The sequence below is a fragment of the Charadrius vociferus genome, unplaced genomic scaffold, assembly GCF_000708025.1.
Source record: "Charadrius vociferus isolate BGI_N301 unplaced genomic scaffold, ASM70802v2 scaffold306, whole genome shotgun sequence".
Taxonomy (NCBI): Eukaryota; Metazoa; Chordata; class Aves; order Charadriiformes; family Charadriidae; genus Charadrius; species Charadrius vociferus.
Genome location: NW_009648963.1, coordinates 5,033,388 through 5,053,845, shown reverse-complemented (window position 1 = coordinate 5,053,845; position 20,458 = coordinate 5,033,388). Strand labels below are relative to the sequence as shown.

Sequence of the window (20,458 nt, the reverse complement as noted above, 5' to 3'; positions counted from 1 at the left end):
GTATGTATTTAAGTAACAATTGCTAAATTTTATTGTCTAACTAGTCTTATGCTGATCTGCAAGCTTGTTGTTGGCCATACACACTGTTATATTTTGGCGCTATGGGAAACTTCTGTATCCATTACTAGAACACGAAGTCTGAGATGAAAAGAATTTGGCCCTGAGTTTTGTTGTTTTCACATACAAGTCCATTTTATCTTAATGACAGTATTCCGGACTGAACAGGTTAACTACAAAAAAGTCACATGGTATTTCTTTTTCTCCTCACATATAAAAAATTGCAAATGGAAAAGCTCTCAAGGAAATTTAGTTCATACCAAACCATGTGCCAGACAAAAAAAGGGTCAAATAAACGTACTCCATAACACAGTCTTAGCTGAGAAGCAGTACAGAATTCTGACACACAACAATCTACTATAGCTGCTTGAGTAGGTACAAGATACATCATCTCAACAGCCTGAAGTTAGATTACAGTCCTGTCCCTTCACCAGTATAAAATCCTATGTCAAGGATCCAGACTTGATTCGTGTTCTTCAGCTTCATCAGGTAGTTCTTCAGCAGATGCATCACACACATTTTCCTGGTTATCTGCAGACTGATTTAACTCATCAGGTTCCCCAGCTGCAATCTGAGTTGTTTCTTCTTCCTCTTCTTCCTCAACTTCCCCATCATCCTCTACATCCATCTCAAACACCCTCACATGACGGAGATTTGAACTTAGCTACAGAGACATTAAGAAGTTTCTTTTAACAAATAAATAAATAAAAGCACCAATACTATTTTTAATGTCAGCCAATAGCTTTGAAAATAGCCTTTATCTTTGAAGTGGAGGTATCAAGGAAATTAGCAATTTTTTTTATTGCTCTGCAGGCTGAAAAGTAAAGCAAGTAGATCTTATAACTTCTGTTAGTTTTTCTACGTTGTGTTATAAGAGAGGTATGACTGTATCCTGACACACTTATAACAGATTACGAGAGAATAATTTATTTGTTTAAAAAAAGAAAAGTTTTGATAAATCTCATTAAATTAGCATAAACTCTCTCCAGTCATAGCATGTTTTTTTAATAGTTTACAGGCTTGTTCACAGATACTGTACTTACCACACAGGAAACCTTTCTAATGCCATTTACAGCAACATACTGAGCTTTCATATTCTCCAGCACTCTCCACTGATTCTCCAAGAAGACAGTACGTGTGGATATCTCACCACTTTGCTCCTCCAGCCTGCACATAGCCGAGAAGAAAAGCATTCATAAAACCAGTACATAAGAAACAATTCCAGTACTAAGAAAAACCTCAGTCAGTCCAGTTTTTTTATGTCTAAGTTTTATTACATCATATGCAACACACAGACAAGCATTTGAAACCATCATAACTCTGCTATAAATATTCTAAAGTGGGGGATCCAACTGTGGAGACAGAGCATTTTTCAACTAAGATAAAAGATCACAGCAGGTGAGAAGCGATGCGTAAAGCCTGATCTCCCCATAAGTAACAACTACAGCAGGAGGATGAGGATGGCCTTCCTCTAAATCTCTCCTCTGCAAGAAGAGGAGTTTCTGAACAAAGTCCTGGAGGCGATGCCTCCACTTACACAGAAGTTTGGCCACCATGACCTTTCACAGGTGAACCACTCCAGTTCACCCCTGCTCATAGGGGACTGTATGAAGGAACTCCCTGCCTATTACAATAGCCAGGATTAGTTTGAACTTGGTTTTAATATTTTCTGTTCATTCTTCAATATATAATTTCTTTGTGGCATAAAAATAAATAAATATTTAGAGTTCAATATGGCTCTTTACTTTGAGATAAAAATACATCTTAAGCAATCCATCAGAGGGGCATAGTGAGAAAAATAAAAAGCAAGCCAGGCACAATAACTAGAAGATTGGATTCATCACTTGAACTACATTGGCCGTTTTTGGGTGTGTGTGTCCACTTCCCCCAGACGCTCTCCAGAGAGGCACCAATTATGATGTTTCAAGGCTAAGCTGACAAGAGTTATAAGTGTGACTACCAGAGGAAAGATGAAGAAAAATCTGTCTATCTTTATTACAAAGCAGAGGTGTATAAGCAAACACGCTGAAAACATCCTAAATTCAATTATTCTGGCCAGCAAAGTTAGTGTCTTCTAAATAAAAGACGACTCCTGATTCGACAGAATGTCTTGAATTGGTCCTCCCGTTTTGTGAGAGCCAGGTACACAGGTAGCATTCAGTCTCTAAAAAGTAAAAACAACCCCAAATCAACTCCGCCAAAAAACACAAAACAAACTGTTCAGGAAGCTTCCATCTCTCCACCCCACTCTCCCTGGCACAAAAAGAGCTTTTGTCTTTAAAATATTTAAACACACACACACACAAAGCACAAGTAACTATGCAATTCGAATATTTGCTTAATCTTTTCCAGTTCTGCGTTTTCAGACTCGCTCAAAGTTTTTCAGTACCTTTTAGTAGAATCCCAGATGAATTCCCTATCTTGATCCTCATCTGTGTATACTGAAGATAAAGGTAGCTGAGCCAAGACTCTCTCCTTGCCCTCTTGTTCCACACTCTCCTTCAAAACTACAGTTACAGTTTCATCATCATAGAAGTGTGCATCTAAACAACTGTAGCATCTACAGGAAAAAAATTTAGAAAGCATTATGAAATAAAAGTGAATACAGAACTAAAATATTTTTAAGCTGCACAGCATTCATGGTAAAAAGTATTCAGTAGTTAACAGTGAGCTTTACTGTAAACAATAAGAAAGGTCAGTCATGCAGCTAAGACACTGAAAGACAGCCATAACCACGGCAGATTCCTGTATTGTGTAGCAAAAATGATTCTGAAGAAAAAAAACAACACACAAAAAGAAAACTTACTAGCAATCTTATTTTTTCCCATTTCAGGAGAAATGAAAGAAACAGTAAACGCAAACACCAGTGAAAAATTTAGAAACAGAATTGAAGGTACTGAGGGTGATCACATCTGGCCTTTCTACATGAAAAGGGTGAGCTTAGTTTGCCATGCCTACCAAGATGCTTTCATTCAGGCATATCGAGTCTCACTCCATCTTACTTAAAGAACATCAGATATAAGCAGATGTTTCCAGCTAGCTTGTTTTCTTGCACATGTGCCAAAGCTCTAGTTTTCAACTAGAAAACTAAAATTTACTTGACCTTGAGATGCAGTGCAAAATAAGATTCCCACAATCCTGCAGCTTCACGGACCTGTGCCATTTCTTACAGCCTGACTCACTCAGGGACTGAAAGCTGGTCTAGCGTCTGAACTAATAACTTGTAGGATAAAAGCCAAACTATAACGCCCGAAAAGTTAACTTAATGTATTAAGCACTAGAAAACACGGTCTTCAATTTAGCAATCTGCAATTCTGGAAGAAAAATCAAACATACTGACCTGGAGTCTGAGCTCTCATTTATACTGTTGTTCAAGAAGTTTCCAAACTCTACTGCAAGAATTCCATTACTGACAGACCTAGAACAACAGCGTTCATTATCTCAGTGACTAATTTCTTTTCCATTCATAGAGAATCCAAAATCTGTAATGGCAGCTGTGGTAAGAGATGGTGTAAGCCCCTCTAAGCTTAGCACAATGCACAGTTACATCCCAAGATGATGTAACTACTGGTAGGGAACCTTTTGATTTCTTCTGCTCCTCACCAAAACGTGACTAATGGAGTCAAACAGGAAACGGCATCTGGCTTGTGCGATACAGTTCTTCTTTGCTGAACTCTTGGCTCAATTGTCCTAGTCCCAGGTCTGTTAAGTTACTTGTTAACTCAAATCTACAGAAAACTAATTTAGACTATTTTAGATATCAATGAGTGCGGAAATAGGATAATTGTGTCATCATCAGCTCTCAACTGTAAGCACAAAAGATTTTTGTTTCACCATGTGCTTTCTCCAGCTGTAAAACCGCTTTAAAAATTCCCATCCCTAACACAGTTATCTCCTCAAATTAAATAACAGATTATAAAAATCAGTATTTTACAGAGAGGAGGAGTTTTTGTTTTCTAAACCCAAGTAATTTCAGTGATCCCGCTGACAGAATGCATCTTAAACAGTTTTATCAGCACAACTAGGCAGTGACAAACTGCATCTTGGACACAGAAACTCCTGAAGGTACACAAAACTACACCCCAGAGATGTATTCTATTTGTTGCACCTATAAGTCCGCCTTCCCTTTTTCCTTATAGTATTAAATTATAGGCTGCACAGGGTTAATCAAAGAATAATATTTACAGTAAGACAAAGCAACGCTGAAAACATGACTCCCCGCAATTTTTCACAAGTTTGCACAAGCAAGTAATCCTGTGAGGAGCAAAACTAAAGGAGCCTGACTTTTTTCCTGAGCCTACCACAATCTTGGGTCTTGCGATTACATTTTCTGAGTCTATACAACACAAACTCCTGCTGCAGTTTCCTACTGCGCTTCCTAATGTCCTCCTCCTTTTCTCGAGTATCCAAGACTGTATTCATGCTGCCCATTACTTCTTTTTATGAAAACATTCAAATCGTAATCATCTGCGTACACATGTGCCAAAGATCACAAACCGCTTTTTCACGCTTTTTGTCTTACCTGGAAGTGTCAGTATGTCTCCTCAAAATGTATATTTTAGAAATAGAATTTTCTAATATGGTGAAGAGAACATAATGTATATTGGATGTTTTGTCATTCCACCTGTAATGTGGGGGGAGGAAATTAAAATTTAGGTCAAGTTTTAATAACTTGTAAATGACATAGAACACGGAATAGCAGCACACTTACAGAAATGGTAGTTTAAATAACTGAGGTGTGGAATCTTCACTGAAAAGGAAAAAACAAACGAGTTTATAAAATACTACTGTAATTTTGTGCAACTGAGCTTGAGAAATAATGTAAAGAAATACCTTTGAGAAGTTTTGTAGAGAGACATGCAGACTGCTTGATGCACTGACTTTCCAATTACATCCTAACAAATACAATGAAAATAGGCCAAAAACGCATGCAGTTATTCATAACCATATATCTTTTTAAGACCAAAAAAACCCAAACACCCGAGTACATCTGAAAGAAAAATTCACCAATACTTATGTCAGAATAAATATCCTTAGTGCAAACACTACTGTCACTTGATACACTTGTTTCAAGTTTCTTCATAATATATAGATTAACGTATTGCCAACTAACACAGTTATCTAGTAAATAGCGCATACGCCAAGCTAATTAACATTAAAAATAGATCCCAATAATGTGGGAACAGAAGACGTGAAACAAAAAATCCCCCAGTATGCTCTCCCTAGCCAAAGGCTTGAGACATCCCAGAAGTGGTGAAGCTAGGATACATGCTAACACCTGAGATGTACGCACTCAAAGGCAAAGACAAAACTTCAGGCCTTACTAAGCATGACTACTATCTTCAGTTGACTGCTACCCTTAAAAGAAAGTTATCATTTATATAAATTGAACTTACCGCTGGCTTTTGTAAACACTGATCGATGACCCCTTCCATTTGCCTTTTGACAAAATGCAGTGATTTCTCAGGATAGTAGGGAAACAAAAGTGGACTTTCTGTAAACAGATGAAGTTCATTTAAAAAATGCTTCTATCTCCATAAAAACATACTACACTGTTAAAGTGACTAACTGGAATGAGTCCAGTGGACGGTCAGTAAGATGGTCATGGAGACAGAGCACATGCTTTATGAAGAGAAGCTGAGGGGGCTGGGTTCCTTCAGCCTAGAGAAGTGAGGGCTAACAAGGAGGAAAACACTGGTCTCTTCAAGCTCCCTAAAGGAGGAGATACAGAAGACATCATTTTCAAAGCTGCACAGAGGGAGAGGAGAAGATGTAACAGTCATAAGCTCCAGCAAGGGAAATTGCAATCAGATATAAGGAAAAAAGTTTTCACAAGGACTGGTTAGTCACTGGAGCAGGGAGCCCAGAGAGGCTGCAGGGTCTCTATCCTTGCAGATGTAGAGGACTTGATTGCACAAAGCCTTGAGCAACCCAGCCTAGCTTCAAAATTAGCCCTGCTTTGGTTGGATTAGGTGACCACCTAAATTATTCCCCGATTAGAAATTCTAACTCAAGTAGATTACAACTGGATTACAATATGAAACAAGACGAATGAGAAAGAGAGGCCTGCCTGCCCCTTCAGCTTTTCTTCACAGCCCATTCAAAATTGCAAAAAGACAGAATTGCATTTACCCGAGAGCTAGAAACACAGTTCTCATAAAATATCTTGTTTAAGCAAAACAATTTCCATACTTATAGTAGCTATGATTTGGATTCAATAGGACTGATTCGTTCTTACAAAATTAACTACTTTGTAAGAAGACAGTTAGCTTTTCAGATAAATCTCACTACTTATTTTCAGTACATAACCTGTTCCTTTTCCCCTGTTTAGCTGGAAAAATGATAAAAATTACATCAACCAACAAAGCAATATAAAACACCAAAGGGTTGAAAGCGTCAATGACAGAAGCATTACTTGTCCTATAAACCTTACAGTTCTCAGAGCGAGACAAACATGTCAATACTTGCCAAATTAATACCAACAAAACCACTTACAAACCATCTCTACAATCACAAATCTGGGGTAGTAACAGAAATGACCAGTCAAGTAGTCTACACATTTAAAGTATCAAATATATTTTCAAAATATGTTTAAAAACACATTCTCTAAATACTACTTTGCCAAACAAAAATGCTACTGATTTCCTCCTCTTTATTGAATTAAATAGGCAGAAAAAGGCAGCTGTAGCAAATTCTATTACAAGACAGCTTACGCTGTAGAAGTTTTACAGTCTATGGTTTCTAAAGTTAAACAAGAATCATTTTCACCATCAGGTTGTTATAGTCTCTTACTTCTTTTTCACCATTAATTAACAAAATAGTCTGACTCCAGCCAAAGAGAACAAGTTAGGACACTTCTCCCAGGTATGACCTAAGTGTAATTATTACTTCCTTGAACTGGAATTAAGATCTCTTAAAATAGACATCTCCTTCCAAGCCAACATTTCAGAGACTGGTAAATAAATGGTAGGAAACTCCTAATACCCAGGAAACGTTAATTGACTGGGTAAGCAGCTACATAAAAACTGTGCAAAATAAGAAGGCCCGTTTATTTCGTTCTACTCAGATGAAGACCCATGACTAACACTACAGAAATACCTCGTAAGCATGAAGAAACAAATTAATCATCTATATTTGCTACATTCTACATATATCTTACCTTGTACTAAAGCACACATTACCTTTAAGATGAGTACTATTTTTAAGAAAGTTAAACCACTGGTTTCCCTCTGTATTAGGTGGTGATACAAGGTCATCATCTTCATCTTTCAAGTACTAGAAACGAAACGGCCATTTGTTAAGATTGCATTTTAAGAGTAAAAGACATTAGAATTCACCTCCAACATTGCCCCTCACGAGTCTGTTAAACATTTCTTTTTAATTTAACATGCCCTACTCTTAAAACTAAATATTCTACCCCTTCTTGAAACAATAAGAAAAATCGACTATTGTCTAAGATCATATAGTGATATTTCCATAAGAATCTGACTTTATGTCAAGTTTGAGCACAAATGTTTTGAAATGCAGTGAGCAATGGCATAAAGACAACAAATACATATCACTTTTACGTTGCTGTTGCTGGCTGTAAAGCAGTTTGGCCCTTTTCCTAAAAAAATACAGCATGTATAAGGTAAAACTATAAGATGTGTTTTTAAAACACTCCTTCTCCTAATAAGAGTGGAAAATAATTAAAATATTCTCCTTTACCATCACTGGATTGCGTAACACAGAGCAAAAGGGACCGACAAGAAAAGTGGGCACAGCTTTAAAAGCTTCTCCATCTAAGGATCTCCTCATTTATTCTTTTTCCATTTATTCCCTAGTTCTTTACCTGGCCAACTCTCTCCACATTGAAGTATTTTCCTTTACGATTGTAAAGTTCTGGTGCCTGAAAAAAATAATGCAAACAAAACCATTATTTAAAACCAAAGTTAAGGAGAAGTAGTGTACAAAAAGATGACTGAATTAATTTATTGTAAGATTTTTCAGATCCATTTCTTGGCAGCAAAAATACAGTCAGATACTGCACTTGGGAAACCAATATACGTTACCTCATTGAAGTGTTCAGTAAGAAAATCAGCAACAAATGTGATATCTTTTTGAGTCATCTAAAAGAAAAAAAAAAACCAACGGTGAGAAAAGCAAAGGTTAAGAAATACATTTCAATGAACACGTGTTCTGTAGGCTGAACAAGTGCAGCTCCTTCAGCCTGCCCTCACAGGGTAAGTGCTCCAGCCTCCAACGTCCTTGGGAGCCCTCTGCTGAACTCACTCGTTTATTCATGCCTGTCTGGTACAGGAGGGCTCTGAACCGGAGCAAGTATTCTAGATGCGATCCAAAGAGTGGTAAATAAGGTGGGTGACTACTTCCCTTGACCTCCTGGCCGTTCTCTTGTTAGTACAGCCCTGGTTGATCTTGGCCACCTTTGCTGCCAGGGTGCACTGCTGCCTCATGCCCAGCTCACATCCACCGACACCCCCAGGTCCATCTCAGCAGAGCTGCTCCCCAGCCAGCTGGGGCCCTGCTATGCAATGGCAGGGGGTTACCCTTCTCCAGGACAGAACCTTGCGTTTGTACTTGTTGAACTTCAGGGGGTCCCTATCTGTCCATTCCCCCAGCCTATTTATTTCCCTCTGGAAGGCACCTCTCTTAAGAGTATTAACTGGTTGCCCCAGCGTGATGGTGTCTGCAAATCTGATACAGGTGTATTCCACCTCTTCTGCCAGGGCATTGGTAAAGATGTTAAAATCCCATTCTGGTTAACTTAGTCATTTAAGATATATATAGAGCTTCTATACACAGAGGTCTCACATTCATATACAGTGTACTAAGAAGATCAGTATTAACAAAGAAAACAGAAAATGTAATTCATGCCAGACAGTATATTACTGTGTATCTGCAGGTATCAACCTTCTCAAAGAAATGAGAAAGCCACTTTCCTTTAAGTTTTGGAACAAACCCAAACCTTTAATCTTGCACACAAGTCAAGCAGAATACAGAGTATACCACCACTTATTAGAAAATGTTACTACTACCTTGTTCAGTTCTGGAAGCACATGATCTTCTGACATCCTCAACATGGCTGAGGGAAAAATCATATTCTTACTGCATTAATCTGTTTTCCTACTCTATTCCTATATTCTTACTGCATTAATCTGTTTTCCTATTATTCTTAATTTTCCATGTCTATGTAATAAGACACTGCTGATAAAATAGGAAAGAATAATTTGTCAGAATCCAAAGACTCTGAAATAAAGGATTATGAATTGAGGCTGAAATTAAGCCTCACATGTCCCCCTAGCTTACAATACAAATCTTGGCGAATTTTAATGCTTAATCTTTTCCAACTGCACTGTAGCCTGTACAAGACTGAGATAAGATTATTATAAAGAGGGTTCATAAGAATTTATTCATGTACATACTAAGAGTAGTAAAATAGGTCTACATAAAATACATGAATACTGTCATATGCAGAATAACATGTTTTAAGAGAACTGCACAGAAGTCATTTTAAATCAGTGAGGCTGTTCAGAGTTCGCTGTTTTAGTTTCAACACAAGGAAACACAGTGAACATTTAAATAATGAAAGTTCTAACATTATGACAGAAAACTCTTGATAGTTCTGCTTTCTGCAGTTTTTAAAATTAAAATTATTTTATTCTTGCTAGTAAGTGCTAATACTGCATTTCCGGTGCTTTTACAGTATCTGGCAAGACTGCTTAGTTTTTTGTAAAGCAGTCCTAAAAAGATCAATTAAAAATTATAAACCTACTCGTAAACGGTTTATAAAAGCAAGCAGGCTAAAATACAGCGTTCTGCACTTCCTTGTAACATTCTACCTGCAGCTACCCAACTACAATTGGAGGCACCTGGACATTCAGAGACTTTAAATCTGTGCATAACCTTACAGCTAACTAGGTCTCCAAAGAAGAAAACAGCAAGCAACAGAGCAAAGGAGAATTAGACTATACTTCAAATTTGGTGTAAATTCAATGAAGTCCTTTAGTTTCTCCCAGTCAAGATCAGCTAATTGCTCATGAAGCAGACAACAGTTTGCAGTAAACATTACAGGATAAGTATACATGATACCCACTGTACACAGAGTAAGTTTAATTGAGAACTATCAAATTTATGATCTACATGTTTAATATCATAACTATTCTTGCCTCATCAACTGTAACCTTTTAGATATCCAGTAATTTTCTACGACAGAAATAAATACATGCTTATAACTAAGATTGGCTTAATTACGTGCTGACATTACAATGCTTGCAATACAAAACAGACACTGGATGCTTACTATGTCATCAAGCTTACCAACATACAGCCATCGAAAAAATGCTTTGAAGTTTTTCATACTACTGTCGATAACTCTGAGCAAGAAACAAGAAAAGAAATTACCAGATCTAAATGTCACCACCTGCTCCAGGCTTAAGTCTCATCTTTACTACAGAAGGGCCTGCAAGCACTATACATTTTGTGAAAAATGCCCAATGCAACCTTCCAAGTAAGACTATTCTTGGGGTATGAGTCTATGAGATGCAGTGAAACAAGATAAAAGCTTACCACCAACAGAGGAGCCTCGCTCTCCCAACCTCCTCTACTCCCAGACACAGGCTTCCCCTTAGATACCAGACTCAACAAGCACGTTTTTTAAACTCTCCAGACTTTATACTTACTGAAGTAGCTCATTTGCTTTCAGGATGAAAGAACCAACAGCAGTAATAGCCTCTACAAAACAAGATAACCATTATTATTAAGCTTTCAAAAGAGAAATCAGAGCGTGTAAGTAGCACATGTACTACTGTACCTTCAATTCCAGATGCATCTAATCCCAGAGACTCATATTTTTGTTTCCATAAAGCCATTCCTTTCAATTCACTCAAGTGGTATAACAGTGCCTCAGAGCCACTAGGAAGGCAGAGCAAAGAAGTATAATCTTTTAGTCACCCTTTGGAAATTCACTGCATGCTACATTTTTTATCATTTAATGTCCAAAGTGGAGAGCTTTATAAGGTGGTCTGGCATGTAAGAGTTAAAGTATTACTTCACAGAAAAGCAAATATTGTCCTAATGATTTTAACCACCACATAAAGTTGGTGTGAATATTTTGCATATATCCTATAAATACACCAGGCAGTGATACACAGGTAACGTGTCATGGAGATTGTTCAAAACACTTCAACAGTTCACCATTACCCAAAAGTAAAACAGTACATTTTGCCATGATTGTGGTCTCTGCACCAGCATACCTACACACAAAGAAACACCAATACAGCATACTGTCTTTTAGCAAATCAAATAATATGCTATTTTAACTATAATTCATTGGACATTCTGTGATTTACCTCTGCAAATGACTGATGACCAACTTTTGTATACTGGAATAAGAAGATTCTATGGACTGACCAAGTTTTTTTAAACCCTGTTAAAAAGAAATACAAACATATAATAATGCTCTGTTAACTTAACAGAACAGTGATTAAAAGCTATTGAAATATATTATTTTAGTATATTAAAAAATATTAACATACCTTTACAGTCAGTTGGTTCATTAGTAATGCCTGAAGTTCCAGACTTAAGGGGTGGGGGAGAGAACCAAATATGAATTCATTTTGTATTTCAATATCAAGTACAAATGCATACTCAGATAAAACAACAGTAACTACCTTGCTTTGCCCCATAACAACAGCTGCATAAACTCATCCTGAACAGAAGTGGTTGTATTCTTTTCCTGTCAGTCAAAATGATTGAAATAGATTGGTGAACAGATTAAATTCAGGCTACCAAACAATCTCATGAACACTTCAATTAAGAGTATATCAGAAAACCCACCCATATCCTTGGATGCTGAAATCAGACTACTAATCACTGGAAATTTTCTAGTATTTTAATTTATTTTCAATTGTATTACCCGTAAAAATTCTAAGCAGCTTGCCACCACAAAGAATCTATTTTAAAAAAATAATTAAATTATTTGATTCAATTAACTTCTAGCCATGCTCAACAAACACAAAATTTAAGCAAATCCAAAAGCATCTTAATCATAGCTGTTATACATGCTCTACTGAACTAGGCTGTAAGTGCTGGCGGGCTGTTACTCAACATTTACAGTATTCAGTTTATCAATGACTAAAGTACCAAGAGCACAACCTTAAATAGCTGTGCAAGCTGAAAACTATCACTTTTGAATAACTTAGAATACATAAAATAAAGAAGTATCACAATACAGTTGCGCTTGATTGTACTCGGATATCTTCAGCGTCAGAGCACTTGACACATAATCGCTTCCAGGTTGCCTCTGAACTTAGAGATTGTTACCTGGAGGCATTATGCTTAGACAACGTTAAGATATGCAGTATGTTAACATGAACAACAGAACTACTGCAAAAACGCTTTTCTAAAAGAATGGTTAATACTACAGTACCTGTACAAACTTTGTTAGCCGTGAGTCCATCTGCATCAATATTTCTTCCCACGCTTCACACATGCACGTCAACGACAACTTTATATACTGTAATGCAGATACAGACATTAGCGCTATTCCATTTCCCTCCCTTCAAAACACATGCAAGAACTGGATGTTACAATACAATGAGAAGATACACTGCAGATACTATATAAAATTTATGATCCAATTCCAAGTTAGAGCTCTACATTTACTTAAAACCAACTTCAGCTTCCTACTAGAAAACATTTATTTTACTTGCATTAAGAATATCGAAGCTTGTAAGAACTGTGATATTAAAAGGATGTCGTAACACAACTGTACCTGTAACAGAGTGGAAATGTGAGTAAACTTCCGAGCCATTCGGGTTACCTCAGGTAAGTAACTTGATAATAGACTAGTGTCCAGCTGTAACAAACGAAACAAACAGCAGTTAACATGATTTGTCTTTTAAGAAATTTTAGATTACAGAAATGAAAAGCCAGATGGGGAAGACCCACAGAAAAACTCATTTCCCATTTCCTTTAAGTTGATTTTAAGAGGGAAATACATTAAATTCAAAGGGACAATAAATATTTGTAATACATCTATAAAAATTCCTGATTAGGTTCCTCATTTTGGAGTTTTAACAGTAATAATTTTAAGGATGACTGTTCTGGATAGACTAGAAAATCAACAGCATTGGTCCTGCATCTTTTTGTGCAGAGTGAAGAAAATAATGAATAACTGTAATTGAATAAATGAATGCCATATTTAAAGTAATATTTTAAAAGAATGCCTCAGGTCATCATCATCAGTCTCATCGGTGAAACTGCATGTTAACGTGATAAATCCAAAAACAAAATCGGGGTGAATTTCAGAAAGGCTGGAAATAGTTTGTGGTGTTTCTGCAAGTAATGGGAAAGCAATAAAGCCACCGAAAAGTAATTTAAAAAGTAGTTTTGCTTTTAAAGATTATTTTTAAATTGCATTACTTGCCTGAAAATACATTATCTCTGCTTCGCTGTCTGAAGAGTCTCGTACCTCTGTAATAACTGATAGTGATTTCAAATCACTAGACAAACATAGTCCACGGCAAGAACCCGCCACCTGAAGGATTCCAGTTTAAAAGTTAATGAAACATTGCATTGCCTCTAAGATGTAGTTACTGCTCTAACACATTCACGTACAAAGAAGGCTGCGTTCAATGACATGTAAAAACAAAGTGGAATTTCCAGCTACTGTTCAGGAACAAAAGCACTCCTTTTACTGTGGATTAGCGTTGAACTTTGTTTCACTTGAAACAAGGTGTTAAAATCACCAGAGTTAGAATGTCTTTCCAACAATAACCACACAGCCAAATCGAGAGCAGCAACAATTCCTTCCCTTAAACTTCAAGAACCCAGTTTCACTTATGTGTAAGCATACATACGTATTTTTTTCATTCAAATCAGCTGCAGTTTGGTATATTATGAAGAAAAAACATAGAAAGAAATGAAACGTACCCCAGTTACTGCAGCAATCTTGAACATTCCATAAGCATAAATCTCAATAAATCCTGAGCTGCCACCAAGGACAAGAGCATTAAGCCTATAAAAATAGAAGAATATGTGTTGACAAGCATACTGAAACAAATTCTAATGCATACAAATATAATTCTTAATAGTTAAACTCCATCCCTTTACTAAAGATCATCTAAAGAATCACTGAAGAACCACAGTACTACAATCTACGAACCAAGAAATTAAAAAACAACAAAAAAAATTATTAGCTTGGATTTCATTGATTAAGACCTGCCTCTAACACTTACAGAAAGGGTATCAACTACTAAATTAACTGAGAGAATAAGCAAAAAAATTACACAATTTAGACACAGAAGTCCTTCTTCACTAACTTTATGCTTTCCACAAGTCAAAAGTAACCGTTTCAAGCAACAGCCCACCTACCAATACAAGCTCCAAAGCATTCTCACAAAGCTACTTTTGTTTTCCCCTGTGTTTATCCTAACGACGTGCAGAGTGAGTTTGTCTCAGTCACTCAGTGGCACTCCTCAGCAAAACTTCAAAGGCCATAAGTATTTGAAATGGATGCAGCAGCAAAGAACAGCCACAAGTAACAACAGCATCAGAAATAGAAACCCAGTTCAAACAATAGGGTCTGGGACAGACAGGTCTCTCTTTTGCTCACTTATTAAAACCAACTTGCTACAATGACTTGGGAAGAAAGCTTCTCTATGACCCCTCCGTTTATGCTTAAAATGTTAAACTTTGGACAAGGAGGTTGTCTATTGCTGTCATTCATACATCTTCAACTATGCATATTTGCTTACATTACAGTGAGCAGTAATGCTTTACAGGATAAAAAATGAGAATGTTTCACGTGTCCCTTTATAAATACGAGAAAATTAACTGCAACTTCTGCCTGTTACACACCTAAAAAAATGTTAAAGGAGAATGTTTCCACTAAAACCAAGACAGAACTTAACAAAACAGTATCTGAAAAATGAATGGATGAAGGTGCATAGAATACAGAAAGTTCCTACACCGCTGACAGCTGCCACATCTCTTTCTAGCAAGGAAGTCCCACTGTACGAAGAGATACCAAGTCTTAAATAAGTAACTGGTGATAGACAGAGATGCACATTTTGAAATAAGGAGGATGATTCTCAGTGGTGAAATTGTAAGGAAAAGTGAAAGAAAGCAAATAGAAAAACAAAGCACAGAGGTTAAGTGCCCTCCTCAAATATGCACCACAGCACTCCACAATGCCTGTCTGTCTGCTGAACTACACATCCTCCAGCTGCTCCTCTTGTGTTTCCTAATAAGAGGTGCTTACTTTATTTTAAAGTAACCCTAATACAGATGATTTCAGAGCTAATTTTAAGTTTAGCTTTGTCACACTTAAGCAAAAAAACCACAGGAATTCCCCATTTATAACAAGCATTCACAAATGTCTCCAAGACCAGCTTAAGTACCACATAGAACAGAGGCTTCAAATGTACCCCAAGAAATCTTCTTCTAAGGAAAAGAAGATATCACACCAACAGCAGTTGCTGATACAGTGCCTTATAATCCCTCTAAATTGAGTAGAAAAGGAGTAAACTGATGTGACTTTTTGTTTTTTAATATATTATTTGAACTTTATCTTTGTACATGAAAAAAGACAATCCATATCCTTTCTTCAGGACCCTTAAAAAGAGATTATGAATAACTGAAAAGTAAACCCACTTATCCATTATTTTATAGCTTGAAAAAAAAGCCCAACCAACCAAAGGAAAAAAAAAAAAAAAACCAACTCACAACCCAAGCATGGAATTTACCTTACGTCACCAAGAAGCTTCATAATTTCATCTGACTTTTCTTCACTGAAATATAAAACATATAATTGGTGTTTATGTAGTTTGCCTCAATACCAGAAAACAAAATAAAACAAAAATGAGAGAGAGAGAGAAGATGACAATTTCTTACCTGAAAATTTTTGCAGTGGTACTGTAACTGAAAACAAAATAATTATTCTCAGTAACAATGAGCAGACATGTAATCCAAAGAATCTGTAGAGCATTAAAGATGAATGACCAAAACAACGATAACAAAGGACAAATTATATATTCTCAGGCTTACTAGTATAATGCTTACTTTTTTGGTAGTGCTGGTAATTTAGGTAAAAGAAGATTTGATTCATCCTCAGCATTGTAAAAGGAAGTGAGAACACTGAAAAAGAAATAAGACTGTCTTTACCACCCAAGCTGTAAAAATGGGGGGGAAGAAGATTTCTTTCTAACTCCGAAGTTACAGCGTAGACTCAATATGTCATGTATATTAAAGAGTTACAAATATCAGCATAATCCCTTATGGGCCCTTTAATAATTTATCAAATGATCAAATTAATAAAAAGTCTGAAAATCCTTTTTTTTTATTTCCAACAAAGGAGAATATAAAGTTTGCATCTGCTAGCTCAGTAGCTTGCCACCAAATCCCTTGCCATCTGTAATGCAGTTACTGACTGAGGCTTTCTGTTTAAACCATGAGCAACCTTGCAGTACAACCTACCTACGTCTCAAAAAAACTTCACTCTGAAGACACATTACAGTGAGGGGAAGACTAAAGCGCAATACTTAATACCACATCTTAGACAGAACGATGAGATTCCCCATAAGGAGATAAGCCTATCTTGATCGGACAAATGCTAGCACGGTACAAGATGCAGTTATTTTCTTGCTAGCGTAAGACTAGTGTTTTCTGGAGGTGGGGAGGAAATCCCCAAGTCAGGCTTACTCCACCTCCTTCTTTTAAATAAATGTTTTATTTAATTACTGTCTGGCACTGCAATAAGGTGCATATTAGAGATTTTTCTAAGACCACAGAAAGAGGGACCAGGATGTCCTGCAGCTCACAAGTGCTGCTAAGAGTTGTCTAACATCACCGAGCTCATGGTCACTAGGGGCAATCTGACTTCCTGAAGCAAGCAGGCGCAAAACAGAATTGCCACTGGGGTTGGAAGTAACACCAAAGGCACATCATGAAAGATGTAAGGTTTAAACTAAAGATCTTGAAAACACAAGTGAAGAAAGATTTAAATATAATACCTATGAACATAATAACATTATTATAGTTAGTTCAATAAATTAATTAGCATTGAATTAAACCAGATCAGAAGACAGGCTGACACTAAATTAAGTGCCCTTAAGAGACGGGCACTCAAGATCATGCTGAAATCTTTGTGTATGCTCTAAAGAACCACAAGACTAAGGTATCAGCACCAAAAATGTGCATTTGAAAAGCCAAAAGGAAAATTTTAGCCAAATGGTAGCAAAAAGCCATAGCTATGTAACATTATATTATTTTATATGACTGCTTGTAATATACTAGGTATAAATTATTAGTAAGGTGGCACTACATAGCCCATAATTTACTTGTACAGTTTTTTGGACTCACCTGCTTTCCTCAGTTACTTCCATCCAGTGCATGTAAGTAATAGAGGAGTCCACGGAGAAGGAGTGCAAGCTTTCAGGTTTTTCTACATCACACAGAATAACCCGCTGGGTATCAGTAAGGCCAAAAGCCAAAACTAGAGAAAGATGAGTAAAATGTATAAACAACCAACATGCAAAACTTCGTCGTTACTTTATACTGAATTAGAAAATAATGTGTCTTCAAAGCCAACTATTGGACAATTTCCTCCTTGTCTACATACACTCGTCATGGTTTCAGTTGGGATAGAGTTAGCTGTCTTACTAGCAGCTGGTAGAGTGCTGTTTTGGATTTGGGATGAAAGCGGTGCTGGTAGTGCACTGATGGTTTTGGCTGTTGCTAAGCAGTCAAGGCCATTTCTGCTCCTCACCCTGCCCCACCAGCGAGTAGGCTGGGAGTGCACAATGAGTTGGGAGGAGACACAGCCAGGACAGCTGACCCCAACTGACCAAAGGGATATTCCATGCCATATGACATAATGCTCGGTATATAAAGCTGGGGGAAGAAGAAGGAAGTGGAGGGAATGTTTGGAGTGATGGTGTTTGTCTTCCCAAGTAACGGTTACGTGTGATGGACCCCTGCTTTCCTGGACATGGTGGAACACCTGCTTGCCGATGGGAAGTAGCGAATGAATTCCTTGTTTTGCTCTGCTTGCGTGTGCAGCTTTTGCTTTAGCAAAAAGCGTCTTTACCTCAACGCACAAGTTTTCTTACTTTTACTCCTCCGATTCTCCCCTCCATCCCATTGTGGGGGGAGTGAGTGAGCAGCTGCATGGTCCTAGCTGCCGGCTGGGGTTAAACCACAACAGTCTCTTTAGCGCCCCCCTCCCCCCGCCCAGCTGGGACGACAAAAAGGACTATAGTGGTCTAACCCCAGCCAGCATCTAGGACCACGCAGCTGCTCGCACAGTTCTCTCCCTTCCCCTAGAAGGGCAGGGAGAAGAGGGAGAAAAGGAGGGGAAAGGGAAAAAAAAATTTGTGGGTTTAGATAAAGGCGGTTTAACAGAAACAATAACAGAAAAGGAAAATAACAATAATAACAATGACACAAGTCACTCTCACCACCCGGTGAATTGGCACCGTCCCAAGTAGCGATTGTGGATTCCTGTCCCCCAGCCAACCCCCATTTATATACTGAAGGCCATTCCATCCTTCTGTCTGCGCTCCTTCTCAGCTTCTATGGGAAGCTGAAAAAAGTCCTTGAAAAATATAAACATCACCTGGCAACAACTAAAACAATATGCATTACTGACATTCACTTGGTACCAGATCCAAAACACAGCAACCCCTAGAAAGAAAATTAACTCTGTCCCAGCTGAAATCAGGATAACAGTCCTTCCAAACTCTCATTTGAAACCTATTCATTAAAACGAAGGTTTAAACTCCTATCATATTTTAGGTGATAAATTTAAGTCAAAAGCATGATCCCACAATTATTTATTTACATGTTGAACTCCATAACACTTCTAACAACAGTTCTGATAAAGCAGAGGCTTCAGTTTTTGCAAATTTGAGGCCAGAATTCTATATAAAGACTGCCCACCAAGAAGGTTTGGGTTTTATTACAACAAAATACAATTTTAAGACTTGCTGAGCAACTTCTGCATCACCTTAACTTTATTAATCCTTAAAAGCATAAGGCAGGCAAAGGTTCTATGCTTACTTCCTAGTAATCACAGGCAACCAACTTAAAAAGAAGTTTCTTAAACTCCTCTGACTCCATCATAAAACTATCAGGTATTTTTTACCCACATGTCACAGACGAAGATTGTTCCCATTCTCTGACCTCTAATGAGCCAAAAAGTTAACTAGTTTCTATTTTAGGTTTATTAAGCTACTAATTTCAGCATTATATACGTTGATAAGGAAAAGGCTTTTTTTTCTTCTCTGGTGTATCATTAGAGCAATTTTAGCCTCCGCAATTCAGTCTATGCTAAATAAGCTAAGCTCTTTAGCCAACCCTGATCAGACAGCCTCTCTCTCTCCACCTGCACAACAAATTTTGTCATTCATATAAAAATATTCTGCTTAGTTAGGAACTGGAAGTTTTGCTATACCTTGAAAAGCAGTATTTTGGACATAAATCCACCTTGCAATTTCTCGCAATTGCTTTCAACGGTGTAACTCTATTACTTTGAATAAAGCTACATAAAATTAAGTCACCCTTCTCTTTAAACACAGTTTACTTGTAAATTTCCTTCACAGATAAGAGGTATCATCATCGCAACTTTCACTGATTTCCAATGAGATTTTTATTGCACCATATCACCTCGTATACTTGTCATTACTTTTGCCATCTGGTCTCCAAGCAAGAGCAGTCACTTCTTTTCCTGTATTTTCATTTGGAGGCAAACTCCACACTCGTTGAAAGTTTGCAAGCCGATGAAGTAAAACCTACAATGCAAACACATTGAAGACCGGAAAATAAACTGCCTTGCCCCATTAACACTGGTCTGTAAATTAGTTCAAGATGCACTTCTTTTTTAACCATTCTACATCTTTTACCGTTCTTTAATAAACCTACATCTTAAATATCACCTGCTCCTCTAGTTTGATTGACTCCTGTGTTATTTTAGAGGGCAGCATACTGCTTACCATACAGCAACACAGAGAAATAGGGTGTGGGTTGTATAAGCTTAGAAGGCTGTAACCAACAGGGGTTCCCCACACTTCTCCAGCACAGCCGGCCTGAAGGCACAACAGGCTGTCTGCATGTGTGATCCCATACATTCAGTTCCAGGGGAAAAAACCCAAACAAACCTGAAAATAGATTTAATTTAAATAGAAAATTTCATGCGCTTTAAAATCCCGCGGATGCCGGCACCGAGAGCACCACCAGTGACTTCGTTTGGAAATCAGAAAGCCGAAAAAGGGAAAGGGCAGCGAGTACTGAGAAGCTGGATAAAAGACCTGCCACCCCTAAAGGCTTGGCGAGGCTCGCAGGCGTCATGGCACAGGTAACAGGGGCGGCATCTCAGGGGCGGCAGCGTCTCCCCGCTAGCAGC

The 20,458-nt window shown here is 37.6% G+C and overlaps 2 protein-coding genes across 2 annotated transcripts in view; both read right to left on the bottom strand.

Annotated features, from left to right (window-relative positions):
* Positions 1 to 420: 420 nt before the first annotated feature.
* On the bottom strand, positions 421 to 19,843 carry ANAPC4 (anaphase promoting complex subunit 4). The gene is made up of 27 exons (XM_009887649.1): positions 19,742 to 19,843; positions 17,419 to 17,551; positions 16,120 to 16,194; positions 15,952 to 15,978; positions 15,804 to 15,848; positions 13,990 to 14,074; positions 13,484 to 13,594; positions 12,830 to 12,913; positions 12,485 to 12,571; positions 11,727 to 11,791; positions 11,592 to 11,634; positions 11,406 to 11,482; positions 10,868 to 10,968; positions 10,737 to 10,788; positions 10,375 to 10,430; positions 9,093 to 9,139; positions 8,109 to 8,165; positions 7,889 to 7,945; positions 7,239 to 7,332; positions 5,454 to 5,551; positions 4,891 to 4,952; positions 4,769 to 4,807; positions 4,580 to 4,681; positions 3,398 to 3,475; positions 2,447 to 2,617; positions 1,101 to 1,224; positions 421 to 721 (listed from the first exon to the last, which is right to left on the bottom strand). Exons 2-27 carry the CDS (start codon positions 17,448 to 17,450, stop codon positions 506 to 508), a joined length of 2,085 nt encoding a protein of 694 aa, XP_009885951.1. The 5' UTR covers positions 17,451 to 17,551; positions 19,742 to 19,843; the 3' UTR covers positions 421 to 505.
* The window catches only part of ZCCHC4 (zinc finger, CCHC domain containing 4), a 15,002-nt gene continuing 14,262 nt past the window's right edge, over positions 19,719 to 20,458 (bottom strand). The window contains 1 exon segment of the mRNA XM_009887672.1: positions 19,719 to 19,847. Within this exon segment, the coding sequence (XP_009885974.1) occupies positions 19,719 to 19,847 (129 nt within the window).